General features: G+C 38.2%; 1 protein-coding gene across 1 annotated transcript in view; it reads right to left on the bottom strand.

The window, feature by feature from the left end:
* The window catches only part of FAM171B (family with sequence similarity 171 member B), a 37,722-nt gene that overhangs the window by 8,667 nt on the left and 9,015 nt on the right, over window positions 1-20,040 (bottom strand). Inside the window, exons 2-6 of the mRNA XM_086898334.1 lie at window positions 7,112-7,345; window positions 6,324-6,416; window positions 5,874-6,029; window positions 3,943-4,110; window positions 306-422 (exon numbers count right to left, since the gene is read on the bottom strand). Coding sequence (XP_086754460.1) covers window positions 306-422; window positions 3,943-4,110; window positions 5,874-6,029; window positions 6,324-6,416; window positions 7,112-7,345 — 768 coding nt within the window. The remainder of the gene's footprint in view (window positions 1-305; window positions 423-3,942; window positions 4,111-5,873; window positions 6,030-6,323; window positions 6,417-7,111; window positions 7,346-20,040) is intronic.

The following is a 20,040-nucleotide window of genomic DNA, read 5'->3' as shown; positions in this document are numbered from 1 at the left end:
TGACATCTAATTCATTCCAGACTAATTATATTTGTATTAATTGTCCAAACTGACTTAGAAAAGTGGTCTACATTTTCTACTCAGCATTCTGTCAGCACTGTTTTTGAAATTAGCCACACTGCTTCTCTGATAGATCTCTTCACATGAATTTACAAAACATGCAAGAAAATCACTGTAAGGACTCAAACAAAAGTTATCCAAGTGGTGAAGCTGCATGTCACTTCTCCTGTTGCTGTTAAATGAAGCAATCAAACTGGCAGTCGTAGTGGAGCACTCAGCAATTGCTTGGCCAGCTATTGCCATACCTCTCGTTCCAGGCAGTGGAGCTGCTATCCAGTAGCCCAGGTGCTGAGCAGTGTATGTCCATACTAACTGACCATCCACTTCCTTGACCATTCCTAGCCCACGGTTTACCCAAGCACCTGAGGAAAAAAGAAAAAGACAAAACATTGCACATGCAATGTCCTATACCTCAAACCATCAGCAGTTAGGCCATTAGCAAAAATACACAAGGTCACCGGAAAGCCTGAAACCTAGCCACTGTTTATTACAGCTTTAGCTAAACAGGCAAACTTCCTCTCCTGACAATTCCATTGCAAATATCCCTCTGTGGCCATTTGCTTTGAAACATTACTTACCAGAAGTAAAGTTAATATGATTCATTTTCTATTAATAACTGTCTTTCACAGATATACACATAAATAATTTGAAAAAGCCTATTATATGGCCTTCAGCATGCATGAAGGACAAGACTAAAAAATGAGGGAGCAGGTAACTGATGCCTATGAATACAAGTTTAACATCAGCTAACAGAACTTAGTGGGAAAACATTTTAATCTTTTTAAGCTGCAATAGGATAAACAATGTTCGTCTTGAACGTTTCTCTCGTCCTCCCTGCCCTGAGGCTGTCACAGTTCAGTTGGCCCAAGGAAGTGCTATTGTTAGGACACAGAATCCACACCATCTGTTTGGCAAGGCAAAGGAAAGGTAGTACGGTATGCCAGCTTCTACAATTAATAAAGCATCCATTAGAAGAGAGAGAATTATACTTAACTCATTTAAACACATTTATTGTGGGCCATTTGTGAAATTCTGATGACAGAAACCAGCCTCGTGTAACCAACCTTACCTATTCAACCTGCAAATACTGAGAGGTAAAGAGAACCATCAGCTTTTTTAAAACACCAATAATCAAAGTATGAAAACAATATAACTCATGTAAGCTGGAGTTTATATTAACTTCGATTTGATTTTCTTCCAGGACCCTTCTTTCAGTAAAGGAAAAGTAAGTGTCTCCTAGCCAGGAGGTAAAGATGAGGGTAGACACCTGTCACAGATGCTCCCATGCACAGCTACACACAGAGAAAATATAATTTAGCAGTAAAGCATGCAGCTTTCTCCTGGAGCTTGTGATAGCTGGCAGAGGGGAAAGGCAGCAGCAACCAACTAGAGTTCTAAAAGTACTTTCTCAGCCACCTGAGAAACCTGAGAGACAGGAGTAATACCAGCAAATGTGGTATAAAAGGCAAAAATAATTTCTAGGTCTCCAAACAAATCCATAAGAAGCTATACAATGCTTGCTATACTTTTCAGCAAATTACATCTTCCCCCAATATACTCCATAAAAAATACTTAGTATTGAGAAAAAATATCAAAATGTGATTCATGAGTAAGCCCATTTTCTCAATGGTTTACTGCCATTCAAGCAGAAGGATATAATTCTCAATTTAATGTTGAATGCAAGCCTTCTGTTTTTTGTAATTCTATTAAAATCCACAAAGTACTTTTACCACTAATGCAGCGAAGTATTTTGTAAGAAGGAAGCCACACTCAGTATAGATGAACAAATTCTGCATTTACAGCAGCTGAAGTATAATTACCAAAGCTCATTTTCCAGGAACAGTCTCAGTTCCACTTGGAGTAAGCCCTGAGAACACTGCACAGGCAGACCTGTGAAAGCAGTTTCTATCTTTTTCTTCCTGCCTATGGAACAGCCCACACCACAACAAACACAGACCTGTTCCCTTGCCACTATCAATGCTGACTTGGGAGCTCTGATTACCATCATAACACATTATCCAAGGACTTCAGAGTTTAAAATTGTGTCAGTGTCTTGCTGGGGACATCTTGCATGCAACATCCTGGAGGCCAGAGCCTCATTACTGAATGCAGCAGGAGCTCTGCATTCAGCTCAGATGGGGGCCTGCTTCTCCTTAGGGATGCTCTGGAATGCCTGCTGCAGAGCTGAGGTGTTCAGCTGCCCTCAGTCACCAGAACCTTGACTAAAACGTGCCTTGCTATTATTCAGTTACCTTGGGAAAAAGTCATTTTGCACGTGTCAGATCAAAGGTGAAAAAATAAAAGGAACATACTTAAGAATAAACATCCAGAAAGCAAATATAGTTGCAAATTTTTACTGTTAGAAAGAAAGAAATGGGAGAAAAAGTACAAATTATGCCCCAAAAGTTGCTGTCCTTTTTCACCATCCTCCTTTCCCTCTCCTCAGCAAGCAGCAGTGAAGGCTCCATGTGGAGCAGTACACCTCTGAGAGCATCCATTACAAACAAGTTTGTAATGCCTTTACTGAATCTCTGGAAAGTACATCCCATTGGAGACCGAAAAACAACTGGTTTTATTGGGGTTTGGATCAGCATGTCGTGTTCCAGGCTCCTGTTTTACTCACAAGGCCAACTTGCCTTCGTAGGGATGCTGAGTAGGACCCTCCACACCCACATAAACACAGTACACTGGTTTATATTCTACTCTGATGCTGTGCTGCTCCAGTTCTGTCAACTCCTTGTTTTAACACCAGTGTTGACTTCGCTTTGTTTAGGGAGGTAAAACAGCTCAGCACAGGATGATCAGGAGCTGGCAAAAGGGGCTTTGGCAGTAAGAAATTTAAATCCTGGGTGATATTTTACCACCTCAGACTAAAACCCTTCCTTTGAAGAAAAATATTCTTTCCACCAATTACCCCTCTAAAGTCCTATAGGTGTATAGACAGACTTAATCTTCTATGCCAAAACTTATCCTATTTACATTTTCCCCACAAAACAGCCTAGACAAATTTTTATTAGCACGTCCTTAATTCAAATCCATGCTCTTCAGGTATTTTTCATTAAGGTGGTCAGTTTCTTGAACATGTAAACAACACTTTGCTAGGGCTGGTGTCCCTGTCTCGTACTTTCAACTGCTGAAAAAAAGATTTGTGCCTGGATAAGGAGCAGGACTTGACCTCCTCACTTGCATATTTCGAGCTGGAGTGTGATGGTGACCATGAGGTGTAATGTAGGACAATCAGGACACTAATGCACCCACACCTAATACAGGTCATCTAAATGGGTTATGTGGATGTAGCTCATTACTCATTCTTGACTAAAATTAGATGTGAAGGGATGACAAAAGGTTAAGAATGACTAATCCCCAGCCTCTTCTTTGCATATTGGAAGAACTATGTTGTTCCCTTGGATAACTCTTATTTCCCCTTCATTTCACTTTCTGAATTGTTTTTGTTAACTGAAGCAATATCTATTCCAGTTCTAGCGTCAAAGGATCTTTAGAGCTACACTCTAGGAAACAAAGCACACAAACCTTCAATTCTGGTTTGCTTTCTTTTAAGAAGGAATTCACAAAATTACTAGGCTTGAAATTTAACAACACCTAAAATATATGTTCTGTGAACACTCAGCCTCCCATGAAAATAAAAATCCAGTACATTAAATGCAGGCAAAAGGAATGCTAATGAATTTTACCAAAGCTTTCTGAACTATTGAAAGCAGGGAAATACCTTTCAACAATTCAAGCTAGTCCATTTAAAAAAAATGATGATCTGTTGACCATGACCTCATAAAATAGTGCCATCACTGTTCCATGACCCACAGTGCCATGTGCCCAAACCTACAGGCATGTGCTAGAAGACAAAAGAGCAAATAACCCACTTACCAATTTTCATATCAAATGTCCAGGCAGGTACAGCATCTCCTGATTTTACAGTAGTTGCAGGAAGAGGAAGTGTAACCTGAATGGGACCATTTACATTCAGCTCTTTCCCAGCCAAAAGAACATTTACACATATGGCAGCAAGAGGAGTTAATTCCATGCTTTTGAAACCTGAAGGCAAGAAATATCTTGTAATTCTCCATTCAGTTTATTTAAAAAGATATCAATTAAAAATTAAGCTACTAAAGGCAAGTCCTAATCCACATCCAGTGACACAGTCAGCTGTTACCAACTTGGTCAAGTAAAAATCAACATTACTTTTCTTCTGAACTTTTAACAATTTGTGATTAAAACAAAACACAGTCATTTCTATACCAATACTATAAGAGAAACAGATTTGCAACATCTGGGTTTTATGCTGACTGTAGAACTAATGATGAAGCAAAACTTGTTTTTGGGTGGGGGAGGAAGGGTCTTCCCCTCAGATAATCAGATTACAAAACACCTAACTCATGTGAAATACAGATCATACAAGAACTTTGGTATAATCACAGTGTACATAACACTGAAAGAAACTGAAAGCATATGGAACCTCTACTGTAAGGATTAATTTCCTAATTTGGCAGCAAGAATTAACTGAATAGTTAATCATGAGGCTTGTCAAAGCACTCAGAGGAAATGTTGCATTTACAAAGCAGCCTAAAAGTTTCTTTTCTTTGTTTTCCTTTCACCAGTTTGCAAATGCTCCAGAATGCCCTGTATGACAGGATGTTGAGAGAAGCTGAAACAGAATTACTAAGTAGCAGAATAATGTTAAATCTGTGCAGGCTGTTAGAAGCTGCTTGTGAGAGAACTCCTGGCACATCAGATATCAATTAGCTACCACCTGCCCTAAAAGGAAGCCTATTCCTTTAGGGGTATATGAATAATTTAAAACACATGCCAGACAGATTGAAGGGAAAACTCAAAGAGGATAAACACTGCTTATTCTCCAATGTTTCTTTCCTTTTGCCTTCCATTTAAAGAGGTGAAATACAGACATGAAAGATTTTAAAATATCTATGTCAAAATATCAGTATATATGCTGCCTTTAATGGAATGAAAATTAGAGTATGGTGAGTTTAAATAAGCCATGTAGAGCCCTCCTCCCGCACCACAATGAATTTAAGAGCCTCATGGCTTCAGATCCACTGGGAATAGAAAGAAAAGAACAAAAGAAAGATGGAACTGCACACAGCACAATCTACCAGAGATTACTGTACTTATTCAAATTAAAAAACTGTCTGAAAGAATGACAAATACTAAAAAATCCAACGGTATAAGAGCGGAGTTACGACTCATGAAACATTTCTCCAGTGAAACAGATGCACAGAAAACATTATTACAAATCTGCTCTGTACACGCAGGGACCACTTGGTCCCAAACTTGCCAGACTGACTGACTGTGAGCCAAGCAGGGAGTTCCCTGCAATCTCTGTGCTGGGTGTAAGGCCCTAGAACCAATCACTCCAGTGAAAATGCAGAAACTCCTCAGCTGAAGTTAACTGCTGCTGTTTCACTGATCTCTAGGTTCACCTCATTTACAGTCTGGCTATAACTGCATTTTAAGGTGTTTACTAAACCAATTCCACAGTCTCACGAAATCCTGAACATAGATACATATACACATATATAAATGCAAAAAGCAGACTCTGAAGTTGTGTTTCACTGCAGCAAGATATATTCTCATACTGCCTGGACCAAAACAGAGTAACACTGATTACTCACCTGATATGTTTATGCCTTACTCCTGTGGAACAAAGCTTTCTGATCTAATACAATGGAAGAAGGTTTAAGGTGACTCTTAAATTAAGCATATGTTTTACTGTGCACTCATATGCATTATAATATTATAATATTTCTTTATAAGAATTCCTAATCATCATATTCACCCACCTGATTTATTTAGAATAATTCCTGTTGTATAGAGAAAGCTGTCCACTTTCAAAAATTGCTCTGGCACTGTCAGATAGGCTGTAACATTTGCAATATGATTTGATGGAAGCTTTATTAAAGATTTTGGAAACTGAACACTCGGTTGGGATTTGGCATCTGTAAAAGAGTAATATTTTGTCTTAGCCACAGTAAAACAGACAAGCAGTGTTTTTATTACCCATCAGAAATCCACTTAGCATAACAATCTGTTTTCACCCATTTTCTCTGTGATTTGTGTATTTCCAGTCTAGCACTTGCCACAGCCCCTCGTATAGCTACATAATTAACAGAAAATCTGGCTTTAAGTAGATAGGTATTATATGAGAATAAGATGATGCTTATTTTTTTTCCATGTGGGTACAGATGGCTATCACAAAGTGTTTAGTTACATTCTGCATACACAGAACTTACCAGACAGTTTTCCAGTAATTAAGACAGTATCTTCAAAGAGCCATATATTAGCTTGACTTTGTGGGAATAATGAGAGCGTCACGGATGAATATACTGTGGAAAATTATAATATCTGTTACTCTGTGCAACCAAAAAAAAATCCTCCAAGGTCTCCAAGCCTAAAGAACTATTGAACAGAGCAGATAATAAACCAGAGAGTATATGAAGACTAAATACATTCCTACTATTACCCAGAGCAGCAATTTTAGTGTTTAGGCAGAAAAACCTCTGTTGAATGTTTTCTGCTGTTTTATACCTTCTATGGATAACCAAGTGGCTAGAATTCTTTAATGTGTCATTTTTTCAAAAATATCATGTGTTTTTTAAGAGAATAGTTAAACAAGAAAACCAGTGAGGAAACTACTGAAGCAGAGCTGTAACATGTTATACCTGTCTTAGAGGACAAAAAGCATCGGCACTCCAAGAATCACTCAGGTCAACAGGATTTTTGTCAGAACATTAATAGCTCTTTGCTAACTCTAGGCAAAAAAAAAAATCTAAGAATTCACTGTGTGTCACAACATAACCCACTTAGATTTTAAAAGGGCTATTTTCTGGTTTAGAGTAATCACAATTTTGACAAGTTTAACAGACCGTTCACCCTTAGATCTGCATTGATAGGCATCACCTCTCTTGACTGACTTCACTGAGTTGTGTTCAGCTGACAGCAACTACCCAGACAGCTTAGGAGAGAAATTTAATTACTGCCAGATACAGTTTAATAATAGGACTGTAAGACGCTTACGTACTTGGCATTCTCGCAGTCTTCCAAGGCAAAGGTGTCAGCAGGTAGCCATCCTTGTATGAGACAATAGTTAAACTTAATCCTAATTTGTAGGGGACTTTTATTAACACTGCTCCATTGTTTCCAGTAAGAGTGGAATTTGTCAGGGTGTAGTTAACAAACACCTCTACCACCGCCTGTCGAAGGTACTGATGACTGATGATGTCATTTACTTGAACTTTTAGCGTAAAAACAGATCCTATTGACAAAAAGAAAAACAGGAGGTCATGATAATACATCACAACTAAGGATCATCATTTTGTAAAGAAGTCCTGGAGTTCAGGTCTTTGCTATTCATCCACTGCACAGTGGATCTCTATCTCTAGCCAAAGGCAGCTTTACCACAGAGTAATATATCCCAGAGAAGGGGAAAACAAAAAACCTTTAGACGGGGAAAAAGGGTGTCAAAAAGTGTTTCTCAAACTCAGCAAATATAACAGCTAACTAGTTAAAAACAAACAAACAAAACCATTCTAAACCAAATTACAAAGCAATCTTCCTCTTTTTGTTTAAGCTTGAAGAATGCATCTGTGACAAAGTGAGATTTACTGTGTTCTGCAATATCACACTGATAATACAGATGGTCTTGTTATCCAACCCTTGGCTTGGGACACACATTTCAAGATGCACCTTGAGTTTGTAAAGGCACAGAACCTGATGTCTACAGACATATATTTATATGTGTAACATTATTATAAAGCAATCAAATTCATCCAGACACTGTTTTAAGCTATCATCTCCCACCAGACTTGCACTGGGCTACTTTTCACCTTCCTACATTGCAACTTCTAAACAGTATTTCTCTACTTTAATTGGAAGAGCTGATAGCTTGTACAACACCCAGTGTCTCTCAGAGATCATAATTACAGTGATTAAAAAGTATGTTGAAAACAATAAATCCGCTTGAACAATAGTCTCAAGGTGCTCTGAAACACATTCAATTTCTTTCCCACCCTGATGGCAAATAAACTATTAGGGAGTCTTTTCACAGTATGTGAAAAGGGACAGAATTCCACATTATTTCCAGAATAATTTGTTGCTAGAAATTAAAATATCTATGGATCAATATTTTAAATAACAAATTTTCCAGTATTTTGGTTACAGATATACTACTATTCAAAATCACTGCACTACTTTGTATCCTAATACTTTCAAATACATGCATCATGAATATGCATTTCTATTTAGGTCAAATGTCAAGTAAAGTTATTTGAAATGTATCTACCCAAAATTATACTTCAATTTCATGATGCAATCCCCACTGTAATTGAGATTGACATTGCACCAAGAGATTACTGCCACTGACCTTGATTTAAATGAATAGGACTTGAGGAGCTGAGTGCAATCCATCAAAAAAAACCCAGTATGTAGTGGAGATGCCCTCCAAATTGGGAAATTTGAAATTGGGAAACTCTCTGAAATATGTATTTATTTAGATCTATTGTATGCATGAAGTATATTGTATATTCATGCAAAAAATGACCTGCACACAAGAAAAGCTACACTGGCCTAATTTATTACAGTTTACCACACACAGAGCAAAAACTCACCAGCTGTGCTAGACTGATTCTCTGCAATGTTATACAAAAATCTGCATTTCCTTGAGCAAATTGATACATATTTTCAGAAAAATAAAAAATAAACTGCAGTGGCACTCAAACGTATTTGACGGAATTAAACAGAAAATGCACAATAATCTTGGAAAAATGTCACGTGCTTTCTTTTTTTCCTTATGAAAGGTATTTTGAGAATAAAATCGCTTTCAATTGCTGTGCTAGAGGGGTTTTAAATCATGGGGGGAAAAAAATATGTCATGTCAGCAAATTACAGGCTCCAAACAGCTCCTCCAGGCATTGATCCACTTACACAGATACTAGCATCATTCCAGTGGCTGCCAAAACTTGAAAAACAGGTCATTTGCCCCTGGCCAATGACTAGTTAAAAGGCTACAGAGGAGAGGAAACAGGCTGTGTACAGTATTATTATTCAGTAATCATTTGGAAGTCAGGAGTCTATCATGAAATGGTATTTAAAATTAAGAACTACTGTGATACAAAATTCAAGCTCATATCAGTAAGAAGGAATACCAGAAATGCCTGTTATAAACTGGTATTTTACCAGCTGCAATCAAGATAGGAGAAAAAGAGCCTAGTTTTAACAGCTGAAATAAAGCATAAGAAATTAAAACCTAAAATGTACTCAGAAAGACACATTCTTTCAATCATTTCATACTTTTAATGAGTATTTTTCCATTTCCTGCTGACAAAAAGCCTAACAAGAACACAGATGATTGAGGGCAAATGCCACAGCCCTCCTCCAGCTGTTAGTAAATTCAGAGGCTGTTATGTGCAAAACTATTTCTTCCTCTCACCTCCTTCAGTTACAGCCATATTAAACCCCACTTTCTTAGAACCTTAGGACCCCAAAAAGCCAAAAAAAACCCAAAAACCAACAAAAAAAAAACCCAAAAAAAAAGACTGCAAAACTAGAAGAAAGTAGTAGCAAGCTGTGCTATATTCCTCATGTCCCTAAATATCCAGACACAGATTAAAGGAGACTCAACCCCAGCTCTCAGTGCCTTTGGCCTCATCTTTTGTGCCAACACAAGACTCCTCCTGAGAAGAGGGAGTTGTGTCCTGCCTGCACATGGATTTGCTAATATCAGCTAGCATACACTGTGCCAACAAGTCACTTTAAACTCCCACTCAATGGTTTTGGAGAGATTTTTAAAAAAAATTATTCTTTGCACTCCTCAGCACTAACTGCACAGGAGATATGAGGACACATCATTACGCCTCTATGCAAATGTTAAAAATCCAAGTGAAAAAAAGCCAGAATCCAACAGTAACAATTTTCCACTCACACAGCCACATTCACCATAGTTTGTTGCAGCCCAGTTAAAAGCAGGACATTCCCAGGGTCCCGGAGCTCAGACTTTGTATGCAGTTCTGGTCCTACAGTACTGATCATTTCTTTCCAACCTTGACATCCCCTGACCAGCTCCCCCCTCAAACCAACCCCCTCACAATATGCAAATTTATCACAGATTTAATGGCATTCAGTTATTAATAATGTCACAGTAACATCCAGAAGACCTAATTAGCAAAGGAAATACCGCCTTTCTTTTTCTTTTTATAAATATCTTAATTTACAAGCCTGTGAGGACAATTTTAAGTCTCAGCTATGATGGAAACTGCAGTAGGATATTTTAATCACAATAAAATATACTGAAAAAACAATTCAGATGAAAATAATGAACAGTTGGTTAGCTTTTTAACAAAACCAAAGCTGAAAACTTAAACAATGGATGAACCTTGTGCTTCTTTCTGGTCACTGACACATGCCAAACACAAGTGGGTCAGCTACATCTCAGTATTAAACAGATTTGACAGAACTCCTACAATTAGAAGAAAGAACTCAGTCCTTGCTAATTTGATTTGTGCTGCCTCAGAGGAAAGGATTCCTCTCTTGGCAGGTCCCCTGGAAATGCCAGCTCCTACAGCATTAAAATGTTTCTGATAAGTGTTCAAATGCAGAAGTTATTCAGACAAAGGGAAACACACACTGCCACTAAATGTATCACAGTTAGCTACTTCAGAAATGTCCTGGTCAGTAAAATTGATGACATCTCATTTCTTTGAGAAAAAAATATCTAATGCTGGAATTTGGCTTCACATCACTATCCTAACTCAGAAATTGTATCACGGAATTAAGCCAAAGAATTGCTTGAAATTGCAAGCTGGGTACAAATGTAACAGTGCAAAAAAAAACCACCTCAATTATGGTCCAGATAATTTGTTCTTAATTCTGCAGACAAGCATGTCATCTGGTTAACATTTATGTGAGATTTAATTAACACGGTCAAGGCCAGAACCCTCACAGGCACCAATATATTCCAAACTACACGTGTCATTAACTGAGATATGGTGATGAAACACACACAGGGCACTGCCCAGGAAGAAATCTACATATTCTGTAACCCAGCCCTAAAAGTCCCTTTCCCTATTTATCACCAAGTTCCTCTAGCCAAAGAGGCTCGGCACCTGGAAGGAGGAAAACACACAGACAACTACACAGTTAAGCAATTATCTTATGGGATAAACAGTAAATACAATCAAATTATTCATTAGTTCCTTCCTTCAGAGAGGACTCCTCTCACCCTTGCCCAGAGATGTTAAACCCATACCAGAAAAGGCACACACTGATATGAGTTCTATGGCAGCTGACTACCCCAGGCTCCCTGCTCACCAGGCACAGAAAACTGGGGCTCTGCCATTTCCTTGGTCTTAGCTGACTGAACAACCCTTTTTTCCATCTTTTTCCTTCATAGAACACCATATTTTTTGGCTTCACGTAATTAGGGATATGAAAGGTGCACTGATCTGTAAAGAAAAAATGTGTAATAAGAGTAAGGGGTTTTACTACCCATCCAATATTGCAATGGGTATTGCCATGGGGGGTGGAAATCAATGAATCACATAATCTAGACAGCCAACACACATCTGGCTTCAGTATAAAAGGGTCATGCAAAAGCCATCCCCCTGCCCACAAACGCCAATCGTTCCTCAAAACCACAGTAATAGCAGTGACAAACTACAAAAGCACAGATTGAAAAAGTAAAAACCATCTTCAGCTCATGAAAAATCCACATACATGAAGGGGACTTGTGGCAGCACCTGAGGGCTGTGGGGGTGATTTAGTGCAGGGCCAAGCCCCCCTCCCCACAGGGCACCATCCATCCGTGGGTACCTTTGTTCTGGAGTAAGGTACAAAGCACTGACACAGGACTGAGCTTTCTGCCTTGTACACTGCATTAAAATGACATGATAGGTGACCCCTAAACTCCCATAACTATTTTATGGGTGTATTGTGAGAGTTATTGTCAGGCACTGGGGTGAGCTCCCTGGCTGGTTTTCAATTATGCTTCTCACAGCTATCAAATAACCTGCAAATCTAATTAATAACCTCTACAGCCAAATGTAGGCTTCATTTGTTAGCTATTAGTGTTCTTTTATCCTGTCATACTCCATGCAGTAATTTATAGACCCTAGTACAAATGGGCATATACATGCATAAAGATCTTTTTAACTCTACACAAATCATTCTATCTATTCCAAATTGGTATCAGAATATCTCATTTAGAAACTAATTACGTGATTCTTTATAAGGATGTTTTATATGCTGCTCCTCTGATTTAAAACAGTAGCAGAAAATAAAGAGCAGAACATTATTTTTCCTTCCTGAAATGGAACAGGAACTTTGCTGAAATAAAAAATGCACCATAAGTGTTTTGGCCTGTACAATTTTAACTTTGTCTTTATTAATTAGTTGCAAGTACAATATGCATATTTCATTTTCAACAACTTATGACTGAACTGAGAAGTAAAGAAACTCACACTCTTCAGAAAAGGTCTGAGAAAATTCAGCAAATACCTAACCAGTTGTAAAAATCAATTCCTCAGGAAAAGAGATCCTCAGATTTAGATAAGAACAACACATGCTAGGACAACAAATACAATCATTCCACCTGGCTGCAAAAAGAAAATACTTGTAAGTTGACAACTACTGACAGTCTTGCACTTAGCAGGAGGTGAAGTTTACACCACCCCTCTCCAGAATCACTCTGGGAGTTTAAATTTTCCAGCCACGGACTCAACATTAACCCCAAAGTGATGGGTAAAGAACAGGGGTGCATAAGGACAGACACAGACTGCATCAATTGCTAAAAATTGCCTTATTTAGGTTGATCTTAGGCAAAGTGACAGCATTATGGCTCTAATTTTAAAGCAGGTACATGTTGCTCTTTGAAATGCCCTTTGGAGAAAATATGTTGATGTTTTACTGCTCCATGTCAGGGGTGCTGGTCACTACTGTTCAACTACAGAAATTTACAGAAAATTGCTTTTAGACAATACAGATACCATAAATGATACTGCAAACTTTTTTTTTTTTAAAAACAAACTGAAGCACAGAGCTGATCAGCATTTGCTGCATTTGTATGTGAACAGCTAATCAACATAACCTATACAGTACGGTTCTGTAGCTCTGCACTCCTTTAAAATATTTTAATGTAAAGTCAAAAATTAGGATGTGTATTTCAGGGAAAAGCTTTGGCAAACACCTTTGCACTGAAACAGAACACATTACCCATTTCCAAGGACAAAGCAGCAAAACAGAGACTGGTAAAGTAGGACACCACAGTATTCCCACTGCCCTATCCCCACGAATTTCCACAGAAGGCATCTGCAAAATCTCAATTACAAGGGAGCAAAGGGTAGCTCCTAGGGGGAGCAGGCAGTCCTTTATACACAGAGAAAGGCTGTTCCATATTTACTGTAGGAGGCAGTTTAACCCAATCTAGCCAGATCTATGTGCTTCCACCAAGCCTCAAAGTCAAGAAAAAGCATAACAGGTTAGAAATTTTTAAAAATTTAGCACACTGCTGCCTAAGCTTTGTCACACATCAGGTGCTACAGATGGGTAGTACAATGCTTGGCTCTCGCAATTAAGGGATGAATATTATGTGTGTGTTAAGAGAAGTTTTATTGATGTGTTGTGATTTGTTGTTTAGATGTCCTCTGTTCTCTCCACAGCCCCATGGTCGCCAAGGGAAGCCTTGGCAGTTGGGACATGTGGAGGGAGCGCGTACCTGTGCCCTTGGATGGGGCGTTTTGGGAGCAGGGCAGGTTTGTTACCAGGGGGCACAGCATGGCAACACCCAACCTCCAATCAAAAGCAAAAAAGAAGCCTCCACCAACAAATGGTGAAGAAGAGTTGACTGACAAGCTTTGGGTTGGGCCAGGATTGCCTGGCTCAACCCCCAGTGGTATAAAAGGCAGAGCAGACATTTTGTAGACAAGCAGGTGGGAGATGGACATGTGCTCCTGGCACTGTGTCTCCTTCCTTATTGAGTCCTTCTGTTGTATTTTGTTAAGGTTTAATAAACCCTTGAAATTTTAAAAGGTGAGCGTAGTTACTTGCATCAAGTGATCTTATGTTGGAAAAAAAACCAAACAATCATATTCTAACTCTGAGAGTTTTTCATACAAATTCTTTTATATTTGCTTCAAATAATGCTTTATTTCAAATACAGAGGAACACTTATTTCACCAGAATAGCTGTGATAGACATGTGATGACCACAGTTCCAGAATTGTCAGGCATCTGTACATGGGTTAAGAGGAAATGGAAATTATTTACTAGAAGCTCATTCATGACAATACATGCATCACTTCAGCACACACTACAGTATTCAGGTGACCCTTCCTCTCACCTTATTGGAAAATTAAAAATAGAGCATTAAGAACACCTCTCACACACTATTCTGACTCCTCAGTGCCACACCAAGGAGGGGCTGCATCTCTTGAAACAACTGGATATTTTTGCTCTTAAAAGCTGAACAAAACAATGCAGGAAGAGATGTGACAGTCTGCTGTCATCTCAAACAAAAATACATCTGCCTTCTCTCATTCACTGTGTTCTGAAAACTCCCTTTCCCACTTCCTATTTCCCTTGCCTTTGATAGTGTCCTCTTTCCTCTGCAGAGCTCTGCTCAGTCTCCTTCCTCCCATGAATCCATCCATCCTGGAGTGATCTCTGTGATGAGGAGCCCCTGTAATATTTTAGCCAGTGAGATCACTGATTATGAAGAAAGACCACCACTTTCCTAAAGATGAGGTTTTCTGCAAGCCTCACACTAAAAAGAATGGTGAATTTATTACATGAAATTACATGCATTGAATCAAACCCATCAGGATGAGCTTTAAAGGGACACTTCTAATCTAGCAGACTGAAAAACTGCCAGGGATTTGCCTCTGGGAAATTAGCATGATCCAGAGAAAACTTCAAGGTTCTAAGTAAATTAGTAGGTCAAAGACTAGTTATTCATCTAGTTCAGAACAGACCCCAAATGCAGTTTCACATTATAATAAAACTGTATCAGACAGTATGAAGAAGCTGATGGCCTACTGACATACTGGAGCAAGTGTTATATATTTTACAGATAAGAACAAAGCCTTTTTCCCTTCTTAAAGGGATTTTTATAGGAAATAAAATTAAATAAAGAAAAAGCCCTATCACACCAGAGAACTAGAATGTTTGTGTGAGTCATACCTTGTCCATTTTTTTTCCCAGAAAATGTATTCATTGACTTGGTAATGCTTTTTACATAGAATTAACACTGCATTTTACTGATGCTTTCACCAAAAAAGTTATTAATCACATTTATTTACTGACAACAATTTTGTTTCACTTCAGCAGAATAATTAATTTCTTTCACTTTAACAGAATAATTATTTTCCTTTTATACCAACATATTTCAGGGGTTTCTATTTTGTATGGAGTTGTGTGCATACATAAACACAAATCTTAAGCAGATAGCAAGAGGGAAAGGAGATTTGTTTTCTGAAGAGAGAGGTAGAGAAAACTGCAAAACATTCTTACTAGAAATCTTGTCCTTGAATATTTGTTGAAAAATATTAATTTATGCCTCATTAGCACTTAGGTCCTGTAGGCATTAGGTCAGTGCAAGCCCATAAACTGTTCTCCTCACAACTTTTGCTAGCAGTTCCTCCAAATTCTTAAGCAACTTAGAGGCAAGATGAAATTTAATTGTCCAATATTCAACTCTGGTAAACTTGAGCTGCCACATTTTGATGTGATATTTGCCAACTGTAAGGTAATTTTTCACACATGAGGAAGACTTTAGACACTCCTGGTACTTCCCAACAGACATTAAATTCCCATCCATCTCGTTCCATGACACACTTGTACAGGTACTGATTACAGCACTACCTTGAGTTCACATTAAAAAAAACCAAAAAACACCACAAAACAACAACAAAACAAATAACAACAAAAAATCCCCACCACATTTGAGAACAAAAATGCAAACTTATAATGCTTGCAATTATTTTAATGGGTTTGGATTACTTTATTATCTGGATGGCACCAGTATTCAAAATCTGTACAATTGCATAGGCAAATTATAGCTTTTTCAATTTAAGGATCTACTGTATATATGAGAGGACTGATCTGATGACTTACTTGAATAAGTAAACAAAAATAACCATTTTCTACAACCAGATGTGTTCTGCCATTAGAAGCGGTTACACTTCCACCCAAGATCTCAGACCAGATGCATAAACAAACTGCATAAGCACAATAATCATTCCACAAATGTTGACAGGAACCAAATATTGATGAAATTAAGGTCCTGCAAAATCAATAAAATAAACCAGATGATCATAGGCTGTATCCCTAATGATTACTGCTGCATAATCAATGAACACCTTCCTGGAATGACTCTGCTTGTAAGAAGTGCAGCAGAATGCCATCAGGCTAATCCATAAAGCTGCTAACGACTCACTTTCCTATCCAGTGGGAACACACCCCCAGGCACTTTGAAGTGCTCCTGGTAAGATTATTGAAAATAGAAGGAAAATTCCCCTTCATATATTTTTATGGGCTACCTAAGCAAGAGCCATGAAATTCAGACAGGAAAGCAGACATGGAGGTTAGATGGGATTTTTTTTTTTCCTTTAACACTGCATGGCATATATATGTCATTTTAAAAATTCACGGGAATAATATTAAATGGCATCATGTACTGCTGCAAGGTACTCATTTGGTAAGCAGTTGCAAGATGTTTTTTCACCATTAGATGCCTTCTTCACAAATTAAAATCAGACTGTGTCACCACCCGAGACAGAACATGAGAATTAACAGGACACAATAAACCTATGAGAATTAAAATTACCATAGCAACTTTGCATTTTAATTTGCTGCTATTTTGTTGAATCAGCCAGCCTGGTTCTCAGAGCTGTGGTTTCTATGGAAGACTGAAGCAGAAATTCACCTTCCTGGGGCAAGGGAGACAGACAGCAGACAAGATGAAATGCTGCAGTCTGCAGAGCTTCACTTATTTAGGAGTCATTTATTTTAAATATCTCTTCTGTAATTTGAGATAAGTGAGATAAATTATTAATATGACAAGAATAAAATCTTAAATGAAACTTACCTTTCAAATTAAGATTAATTTGCAAGTAAGAGATTAAAATGAGCAAGCAAATACTAGAAAGAGCTCCTGAAACCTACAAAATAAAAAAACCTAGCTTGCCCAGGCATTTCAGAGACCATTATAGAGTTATTTTTTTCATTTCAGTTTACTCACTGGCTAATACTAAACCTGTAATGCTGCTCTCTCATTTTTTTTAAACCACTGCCAGTATCATTTTACCTTGCATCAGTGTTGAGGGAATGAAAATACTAAAAATTCACACTTTGTTACAGAATATTGGGGGGAAAGTACAAAGAGAAGTATTATAAAATCTTTGTAATACTCTGATTTAAATATCGGCTTTTTATGTAAACACCACAGTATATTATACGCCCTCAAGAAAAACAGGCAAGTGCCTATGAGAGGATAAGCCAACAACATGGATTTCTCACTTATGAACTTTACAATTAAACCTTCAGCATTTAAACAGCAAAAATAAATCATTCAGCAGCAGCATCTTGATAAAATGCAACCATTTCTTGTAGAGAATTTCTAATGATTTGTTAAACCTACCCTCTAACAGTCAGTATACTTGGACAGAAAGAATATTCCAGTAATTATGCACATTGCCACATGAATCATATATATGTATTTTTTTTTTATCCTAATGGGCCACAAGGATTTGCCTTGTGGAATTCCTAGTGGTGGCTTGTGTGTGGAATTAGCTGAAAAAAACCTGTGCAACTTTAAACATACCCTTAATTAGACAGAAAGAGGGAAAAAAAATCCACAGGAAAACAAAGTAGCACCTGTTTAAACATGACATTTAACGCTGTGAAACCCTAAGACAGATATTCATCCACAGAGTCTATGGCATAATACACCCCACATACCAGAAATTCAAACACCAGTGCACATTACCCACTAATTGCAAAGGACAACCACTGTTGCATTCAGAGATATTTTTCAATAACAACCTGGTCACTACTCTCATCTGGAAATACTTTTCTTCCCCTAAAGCTGTAAAATCTCATGGTACTCCTTCATGAAAGATATTTGTAATGCTGCAGCAATGTCTGTCTTTCACCTGCAGGAAAAGATCCTCTAATCCTTTGGAAGAAGGCTGGTGTATAAAGGCATATATGGAGAAAATATAATTTAAAGTTTGCAGGACAATGTTTCCTAAGGGTAGCTCTGTACATGTGAAATAGGAATTTTTTATTGCAAGTGTTAGGAAATCCATGTTACAGCAACAAAGCAAGAGCACCCAACAAGCTACAGACTCTTTCATATAGAAATTTTCATTAAAGTTGAGTTTCATAAAGTGAATAATCAAAAATCACAAAAAAACCAAAGAATACAACATCAGGTATTAGAAAAATGACTGCAGATTCCTACCCATTTTAAGTAAGTCTTATTCCTCAGAGTTAAAAAAAAAAAAAAAAAAAGTTCTGTCAAATCAGCTCATGAGCTAAAGCACAACAATGGAGTCAGGACTGCAGCACAGTAACAGAATGCTCCGTGTCCATGGATGGCATCCAGGTAAGTGTCAGTGCTGGATGTATTAATGACTCAGGCACTGCTGCTCGGAATCATTGCTGCCTGCTTACAGCTCATCACTGGATGATGATGATGCCAGCTGAAGCCCCTGGCTGTGCTGTCTCCAGCACAAACACAAGCCCTCCCCTGTCAGCAGGTGGCCCAAGTCCTGTAGGGAGCAATGGGAAAACAACTCGGCACCATGGAAACCTTTCTAGGATGATGGAAATGGTTTTATTGACACCGAGGCTAAGAATGGGGGCAGTAAACACTTTCTTTTTCCCCCCCAGATAATCAAGATTCATTCAGCACCTCTGAGATTGTGCCAGCTGGACTGGGGGGAAACAAATCCACTTAAGTATTTCTGGGACAATCTGTTCCATGGAACACTGAAGAATCCAGCAGACAGACTTGTCAAGGGATGGGTTTTCTCTACTGTGCTTAAGAAAAAAAACACCCAACTAAAACACAAGAAGGGGAGAAGGAACCTCACAATTAATTAAGAGGCAAGCAGCCATGACAGATTCTTTTGCCCAAGGCTTCACCCAAACTATGCAGGATCTCACAAATGTTTTGCTGAGTCTCGCTTCCGCTGAATTTAATTAGAGGATTTTCTCAACATCAGTGGTCCGTAATCCAAAGAAGCTCTCTACTGCAGCCCAGTGAGAGTAAGTTTTCTCCTTTGCTCCCAGAAACAATGGAATAAGCTCCTGTGATATTTATGTCAAGCGATATAATTCATGTCATTAACAGTTTTTATTGTTCCAAACACACAATGTACCAAAATCCTGCATTTACCCAACATAAAATTACTCATTTCTCCTGTTCAGTCACTTAATGAAATGCTTCAAAACGGGGGAAAAATATTTTCCACAATTACATGAAAACACTTTTTAAAATTCCATTAGAGTCTATAATAGGTGGAGAGAGCAAGCATATCCTTCTTCATCCCAGCATAACAGCCAATATATTCAAATATCTTGACATTATTGACCTTCTCTCCAGTATAACTCAGGTTAGCTCATAGAAATTATCAACCAGATGTGCTACCTCGCAGAAAACAACTTCCATGAGAATGTTCTAATCAGTTTCATTTGGGAGCCTTGCTCATGTAGAGTCATTAATAATAAATAGATCTGGTGTTTTGCCAAGTTTCATAACCATGCTACACACTAGTATCTATTTCAGCAGACTGAGCCAACTGTATGCATCATATTTATGAAACAGCCCCAAATCTGCAGCAGAGGATGTAACTCCACTTTGTCCCAGTTTGCATGTATTAGGGGAAAGCACATGAAAGACGTGAGCCTTGTTTAACCTTGTAAAGGAAGGGCTTTGGGAGCCCTAAACACCAGCCTT

The sequence above is a fragment of the Cyanistes caeruleus genome, chromosome 7, assembly GCF_971803275.1.
Source record: "Cyanistes caeruleus chromosome 7, bCyaCae1.hap1.1, whole genome shotgun sequence".
NCBI classification, from domain to species: domain Eukaryota; kingdom Metazoa; phylum Chordata; class Aves; order Passeriformes; family Paridae; genus Cyanistes; species Cyanistes caeruleus.
Note: the sequence above shows the minus strand (reverse complement) of the source record. Positions and strands in the feature narration are given on the sequence as shown.